The sequence below is a fragment of the Amblyomma maculatum genome, chromosome 3 (genome assembly GCF_055883805.1).
Source record: "Amblyomma maculatum isolate TAMU_Amacu chromosome 3, ASM5588380v1, whole genome shotgun sequence".
Lineage (NCBI taxonomy): Eukaryota > Metazoa > Arthropoda > Arachnida > Ixodida > Ixodidae > Amblyomma > Amblyomma maculatum.
The window spans coordinates 148,861,958-148,870,340 of record NC_139346.1 but is presented as its reverse complement, the minus strand read 5'-3'; the positions used below and the strand labels follow the sequence as shown (position 1 = coordinate 148,870,340).

Genomic DNA, 8,383 nt, shown 5'->3' with positions numbered 1-8,383 from the left:
CTAGTGTAGCATTTATTTTGGGATGTTTATGTTTTTTTCGTGCGGAAAGAGAAAGGAGCAATATATTTCTGCGAAAAGTAAGCTCAAAATATTGATTTTCAAAAAAGATGTTTCCCTTTGACGGATATGTCTCCTTTGCAACAGCCGCGCTGCCTTCACATGATATCATCACCGTCACTTCAGCAATGCGCGCGCTCCCTTTTGCTTATGGCCGGCCTGCTTCACGCAAACCTGCGCACCACCGCTCCATAGTCCGGCCCGGATTGAATACCCATAGACACACTTCGGATTCTTATTAGCTGCCGAGGCAGCTAGCACAGGTCGAGCTGCGTCCCTATCTTTTGAGACGAGTACAGCAGTTTAAGCGTGTGCCCGGCACCACACATATCCTTTTGCTGGCTCGCGTATGCTTACATAATGACCAAAACGAGTAACGAACTAATCCCCGCACTCCTACTTTGAATAAGAAGCGTATCCTCCTCCTCCCCTTCTCAGGAAAACGACTTAATTTCATCGACGTTTCAGATCAGGAAGAAGGAAGGATGCTCCATAATGAAGCAATGAAAAACGCAGTACTGATACGTGAGCAAACATGAATCGTTTCTTCTCACGCTCTTCTCTGCCCCTCTCCGGATGCTCTACCGCTCGCTCTCCAGTATGTATAAGAGGAGATCGACGCAACTGCATGCCGAGCAGTGTACTCTGAATCGTCCTACGCGGAACACAGACAACCATGACTGGAGTAAGTGTGCGCCAGCTTTTTACGGCTAGTTTCGTCCTTTGTGCGTTTCTTTGTAGGCCCTTCACCAGATTAACGATTTACCCTTCGTACCATACCTCAACGAGAAAAGGTTCTTTGATAACAGTAAACTTCTGCAAAGAGCCTTATAAGGATACTTCCTCGGCTACTTGTCAATAAGCCAAAGAATCTTGCTTGACTTTAAAAGCCTCTTCCGAAAGAAACTCGGTGAAGTTGCCCACTTGTTTTGTTAACCACCTGCACAAAGACAGTAGACCTGTACTTCCCAAGTAGGCAGAAGAGAAGTACTACAAGTCTTATCCCTTTTCTTTTTTTTTTTTTTTGCGCCAAGCTGCTCGCGTGTTCGGAGGTTCCTCGCTGACATACGCCTCTCTGCAACGCCCGAAAACCTTGAGAGAGATATACGAAGCTCGCCTTTGATCATTTTGCGATTTACTTCACTGTCCTTGTCACAGCGAGAGGCGACCAGTAAACGGGGTCAAAGCTTAAGCGAAGCGCTTTCGTACAAGGCGGCGTAAAGATCCATTCGTAAAATCTCATAATAAGACGCATTGTCGATATGCGGCCATAGAAACTGCGCGTTATCGGGGTTTAAGCTTAGTACAGGGCTCAAATGAAATACGATCGCGTGCGTGCCAAATCAATTTTCTCAACAAACCAAATCAAAACCATAGCTCTAAGCCAGAAAGGAGCTAGACGGACCAAATCGGAAGCGCTTTTCAGTTTTTAGAGACGCTGGCAGTTTTTCCAAGAATGGACTGTTTATCGAGGTGAGCGGCTGGCCAAGGGCATCGGAATATGTTTAGTTGAGTGTGCGTTTTCCATGAAAAGCTTATATCCTGGTACGGCAGAGTCTCATGAAAGGAGAGAGGCTTCCGGACTTCAAGCACCGCTATTTTTATGCGGCACTGGTGAGCAATAACTATGCTAGTGGGATTTTTAATTGTCATGAGGCCTTAGGTTTATTTACGCTTCGGTGTACGGAAATGGAGTTAAATAGGTTATTGTATTTCGTTGTTGCGTTCAAAACGTTTAGATGACATAGACGGCAGTGCAATATATATCATTATTGGAATCTACGTAGATGCAGAAAGTTTTTAAAGAGCAAGCTTTACTCAGGTGTATCCAAAAGTGTAATGAATAAAGTTAGTGCTAACCTGTTCACGATTTGAGCAGCAAAGGCCATTCGCTTTTGACATTTTGAGAACGAAAACTAACAACAAGTGAGAGTCGAGCAGCATTTGGTTTCGCGGGATCATTTTATAGTTTACCATTGTTCCACTTGTTGGAAAGTTTATAACCAGAACTTTAGACAACTTTTTTTTTGTATAGGTACAGCAACCTTTAAAGTCTGTGAAGGGTTGTCATATTAACTTATACGTGTAATGTTAGGACTCAAGTGTTCTTTTTAGGTATCTAGCAATTTTTTGTTCGCTAACAAAAGCATGCTGAGAATTTTGTTTTGGCGTTAACAGCTGAACGGTTTTATTTACCAGCACGGGATGTAACACAACAACAATGGTCATGATTAGAGATAAGAGTGTTACAGTTTTGCATATAAGCTTCAGGACTGATACCACCAGTCAAAACATACTAAAAAGTGAACCAAAAAGCCGCAATCAAATTGTTGTGGACTCAAGAAATTATTGCAGGAACAGGACATTGGGACATTGCCGCCGGTTTCTTGGCATCGAAGGCAGAATAGAAACTCGGGCCACGGCGTTGCTTGCGCCGAGACCGAAGCTTGAGTGAAAGGGAGCTATTTGGACGCAGCCGGTGCTACGCTGCTCGCGAGTTTCGGTGACAAGCCGGGGTAATATCGGCACGACTGAGCACATGAAAAGTAATATGAGTGGTGCTCTTTTTTTGCTTTTGTAAAATTTTCCTCTCGTAATATGCGTACTAAGATTGATTTATTGATTTATTTTTTCCATGAAAACAACATATGGCTCAAGCAGAGTGGCCGCTCCTCTATCACCCCGCGTATTTTAGTTACACTCAGGCATATCATCTACATACTTATCACTCTTACTTCACCTCATGCTTTCGAATCCGCAGCTGCACGCCTGCCTCCTACTTGCCCTGGTCTCCAGTGCCGCAGCCGGATATGTTCGCGGCTCCCTGCTCAGGAACGCCGCCCTAGGATACGGCTATGGAAGCTATGCCAGCGGCGCTGGAGGCTACGGCGGCTACGCTCTCGGTCATGGCTACGGCCTCTCCGGGACCGGAGTTGGCTATTCCGGTCTCACCGGCTACGGCCTTGGCTACGGCGGTCTCAGTTACGGTGGTCTCGGCTATGGCCATGGTGGCCTTGGCTACGGCTACAGCGCTCTCGGGCGCACCGTCGCTGCTGCTCCGGCTGTGACTCGCACTGTGTCCGCCTACCACGCTGCTCCAGCGATCACCCGCTACGCTTCTTATGGCGCTGCTCCAGCTGTCGCTTCCTACGGCGTCGGTCTGGCTCACGCTGCTCCAGCTGTCGCTTCTTATGGCGTCACCCACGCTGCACCAGCTGTCGCCTCCTATACCGTAGCCCACGCCGCCCCAGCTGTCACCACCGCCGTTCACGCTGCTCCAGCCGTCGCCTCCTATGGGGTCGGCCTCGCTCACGCTGCTCCAGCCGTCGCCTCCTATGGAGTCGGCCTCGCTCACGCTGCTCCAGCCGTCGCCTCCTATGGCGTTGGTCTCGCCCACGCTGCTCCAGCTGTCGCCTCGTACGGCGTTGGCCTTCATCACGCTGTTCCAGCTGTCGCCTCTTACGGTGTCGGTCTTCATCACGCTGCTCCTGCCGTCGCTTCTTACGGCATTTCCCACTCCGCCCCGGTCTACGGTTACGGCGTCGGATCTCTTGGCTATGGCGCTGGCAGCTACGGCTACGGTTATGGCCTCGGCAGCTATGGCCTCAACTACGGCTATGGTCTCGGAACTCCTGTCCACTATTCTGGCCTGGTTCGCAGGAAGAAGTGTAAGTATATCAGCTCTGGGGGGGGGGGGGGGGGGGGCTGCATCATTTATCATTTCCAGCTGATGCCAGCTTCGGACAATTCATGTTTTAGTCAGCTAGCGGAGCAGAAATGCACTTCTGCTTTCTTCATGTTTATTTAATTTCATATCTCGGAAGAAAATCATTTGCAACCATCCTTGCATTCTGTTCAGCAACAATGTCTCAAGGTCTTTGTTACAGATGCTGTACGTCGAATAAACTTCCAGCTATGTTCCTTCATATAGAAGGAATACTTAAGATGTTGATAGGAGGAAGAGACTAAACCATAATTTAAAATATTTTATGCCTCAACCTAAATCATTTAAAAACGAGCCCTTCAATGGCTCATTTTGTACCCTTTGTGCAGTGATTTAGAAGTACGCATGTCACGGGGTGACAAGTGTAAGACATACGTGAAATCGAAAGCTTTGCAGACAAGAACACAGCTCTGTGCGTTAACAGGAACTAGTGATGCTTGCAAATGGGGCGATGCATATTATAACCCATGCTATTAAATATGAAAAAATGATTATTCAAGAAAACTCATTCTAGTTATCTAGGTCATTTTTCTCTATACTACAATGTTTACGAGTTGTCATTATTTTTTATTACAGAAAATATTCATCAATGAAGAAGCAGCAAGAGTGCAGTTACAAAGCATCTACGGAATCATCGTTCCTCGGGGCCATTGATTGTTTTGAAGTTCGAAATAAAGTAACCAAAACGTCTGAAAAAGTTGTCAGTGCTTCCGGAAGTGCGGTCGATAAAATTTCTAGTCAGCTCGATTTAATTTCTAGACGAACAATTGAACGCGAATCAGTACACTGTATGATCATATGTCAATTTGGTGAACTGTGGTACTGGCTGGAAATGAATTTTTGCAGCATTTATCTATAATAAATTAAGTAGAAAAGTTGTCCATGCAACCCTCAGCAGAAGAAATTCCAGGAAGCACTTAGGACTGTTTAGGTGCAGTAAGGGGGAACCCTTTTTGTAATATTTTACATGTGTTATATATCATTCCTAATATTTTTATTTTCATGTATTCGTATTTATATTTATTTATTTATTTCTATATGGCTTTTGAATATTGGTTACCCAATGTTTAGATACTTGAGCCAATTCGACCGATGTTGCCTTGTTAAGTGGCTACTGGATTAAATTCCTGACTTTTAGATTATTTATGACCTTCCTGGACTGAATTATGGCTTTTGTCAAATTACTCAATGTTAGACACTTTAGATATTTAGCATAGAGGAAAAGATATCAGGAGGGAGCGCAAGGCAATACTCCTGAAGCCTAGTCATAAAAAAATAAAAGGGAGCGTGTCGATCTCTACGTGATTAGACCATGGGATAGCGTGCGGTGATATCTATTACCGCTTCGAATCGCGCACGCGCGAATCGGCACCGCGCGGGGTTTGCCGCGCGCGCAGCACCGGGGAATCGGCGCGATAACCCGTGCTCGCCACAGCAGACAGCCGTAAGCCCACTCCAAGCCAGACCCGCGCATTAAAACATACCGACATCAAAACATAGAGACAGACTGGGAGAGCGAAAGAACGGGGGAGGGAGCAGCTTCCTCGGAGCTTGGCTTGCGAAGATTGGCCTCGTGACGTCACGCTCTCTGCTTAGTTCTTTTTCATCATCATCATCATCATCATCATCATCATCAGCCTGATTATACCCCCTGCAGGGCGAAGGCCTCTCCCATATTTCTCCGCTTAACCCGGTTCTGTGCTAGCTGCATCCACTTGACCCCTGCGAACTTTTTAATCTCGTCCGCCCACCTAACTTTCTGCCGCCCCATGCTACGCTTCCCTTCCCTTGGAATCCAGTTTGTTACCCTCAGCGACCATCGGTTATCCTCTCTTCGCACTACATGTCCTGACCATGTCCATTTCTTTTTCTTAACTTCTACTAGAATGTCGGTAACTTGAGTTATTTCTCTGACTCACTCTGCACGCTTTCTGTCTCTTAATGTTACCCCTACCATTTTTCGTTCCATAGCCCTCTGGGTTGTCCTCAACTTAAGTAGAACTCTCTTGGTTAGCCTCCACGTTTCAGCCCCATAGGTGAGTACAGGCAAGATGCAACTGTTGTATACTTTCCTCCTGAGCGATACTGGTAAGCTGCTAGTCATAATCTGCGAGTGCTTGACAAATGCGCTCCACCCCAATCTTATTGTTCTTGTTATTTCCTTTTCATGGTCCGGATCTGCGGTTACTACCTGTCCTAAGTAGACATATCCGCCTACTACTTCCAGTGTTTCGCTACCTAATGTAAACTGCTGTTCCTTCCCGAGGCCTTTGAACAGTACCTTAGTCTTCTGCCTATTGATTTTCAAGCCTACCTTTCTACTTTTCCTGTCTAGGCCATCAATCATTATTTGCAGTTCATCCCCCGAGTTGCTTAGCAAGGCAATGTCATCAGCAAATCGCAGATTACTGAGGTATTCTCCATCTACCCTTATCCCTAACTGCTCCCATTCCAAGTCTCTGAATACTTCCTCTAAACAAGCTATGAATAGTACTGGGGAGATTGTGTCTCCTTGCCTAACACCTTTCTTTATGGGAATTTTGTTACTTTCTTTATGCAGAACTATGGTTTCTGTGCAGCCACTATATATATATCTTCCAGCACTTTCACGTACGGCTCGTCTACCCCCTGATTTCGCAATGCCTGCATCACCGCCGAGGTTTCAACTGAGTCAAATGCTTTTTCGTAATCAATGAATGGTATGTGTAAGGGCTGGTTATATTCCGACCATTTTTCTATCACCTGATTGATGGTATGGATATGATCGATAGTAGAGTACCGTTTCCGAAACCCTGCTTGATCCTTTGCTTGATTGCAGTCTAAGGTTGTCCTGATTATATTAGCGATTACCTTAGCGAATACCTTATACGTAACAAACAGTAAGCTGATTGGTCTGTAATTTTTAAGGTCCTTCGAGTCCCCTTTCTTGTGAATGAGGATAATGTTTGCATTCTTCCATGGTTCCGGTACCGTCGATGACACCAGGCACTGCGTATACAGGGTGGCCAGTTTTTCTAGCACGATACCCCCCCCCCCCCCCCGTCCTTCAGCAAATCTGTAGTTATCTGATCCTCTCCAGCTGATTTCCCCTTTTCATAGTTTCTAGTGCTTTCTTGACCTCGTCCTTCGTCACTGGTGGAACGTCTGACTGTTTTTCCCTACCGCCAATCTCATTACGGTCCTGGCTACTCGGCTACTGTAGAGATCTGTATAGAACTCCTCGGCTCGGCTACTTTGACTATCTTTTCCATATTAGGGATGATGTTGCCCGCCTTGTCCCTTATCGCATACATCTGGTTTTTGCCTATTCCCAATTTCTTCTTTACTGCTTTAAGGCTTCCCCCGTTTTTTACAGCATACTCAATTTTCTCCATGTTATACTTCCTTATATCGGCCACCTTGCGCTTATTGATTAGCTTTGATATCTCGACTATTCGATCTGGTCTTTTGGATTGGAAACTTTCATACTCTGGCGTTTCTTAATCAAATCTTTCGTCTCCTTAGACAGCTTACCGGTATCCTTTCTAACTATCCTACCGCCTACGTCTACCGCGCACTCAGTAATGATATCTCTGAAATTATTGTTCCTTGCCTCTAGGGTAATGTCGCCATCCTCAGAGCTGAATACCTATTCTGTAGCGAGATCTTGAACTGTTCTGCCCTCCCCCTCACCGCTAATTCTTGATGGGTTTCTTTCTTACTAATCTGTTGCGTTCCTTCTTCAGATTTAGACTAATTCGGCACCTCACCATCCTGTTGTCACTGCATCGCACTTTCCCGATTACCTCTACATCCTGCACAATGGCGGGGGTTGAGCACATTATGAAGTAGATTTCATTTTTAGTCTCTCCGTTAGGACTTTTCCATGTCCATTTCCGGTTCTTCCGTTTGCTGAAGAAGGTATTCATGATTTGGAAGTTATTGCGCTCTGCAAACGCAACTAGTAACTCCCCCCTGCCACTTCTAGAGCCAATGCCATAGTCACCCACTGCCCGGTCTCCTGCCTGTTTTTTTCCCTACCTTGGCATTGAAGTCGCCCATTAGTACAGTATGCTGCGTCTTTACTTTTCGCATTGCCGATTCTACATCTTCGTAGAAGCTTTCAACTGCCTGGTCATCATAACTACATGTAGGTGCATAGGCCTGTACAACCTTCAGTTTATACCGCTTAATAGGCCTAATTACGATGCCTGCAACCCTCTCATTAATACTATAGAATTCATCTATATTACCCGCTATATACTTATTGACAAGGAAACCTACTCCTAGTTGTCGCCTGTCTGCTAAACCTCGATAACACAGTACATGCCCATCCTTCAGTACAGTATATGCCTCATTCGGCCTCCTAACCTCACTAAGCCCTATGACATCCCATTTCGTGCCCTCTAGTTCCTCTAACAGCACTGCTAAACTAGCTTCACTAGCTAGGGTTCTAGCATTAAACGTTGCCAGGGTAAGTTTCTAATGGTGGCCTGTCCAGCGCAGCCAGGCTTTCTTAGCACCCCCTGCTGCGTCACAGGTCTGACCGCCGCCGTGGTCAGTTGTTCCGCCGCCGCTGGTGACTAAGGGCCGGGGTTTTATAGAGCTTATCATAGGAGGTTG

General features: G+C 46.1%; 1 protein-coding gene across 1 annotated transcript; it reads left to right on the top strand.

The window, feature by feature from the left end:
• Positions 1–667: 667 nt before the first annotated feature.
• Positions 668–4,478, top strand: LOC146196387 (uncharacterized). Its single transcript, XM_084598165.1, has 3 exons — positions 668–742; positions 2,819–3,725; positions 4,358–4,478. Coding segments are annotated over exons 1-3 (918 nt in total). The 5' UTR covers positions 668–733; the 3' UTR covers positions 4,360–4,478.
• Positions 4,479–8,383: the final 3,905 nt, after the last annotated feature.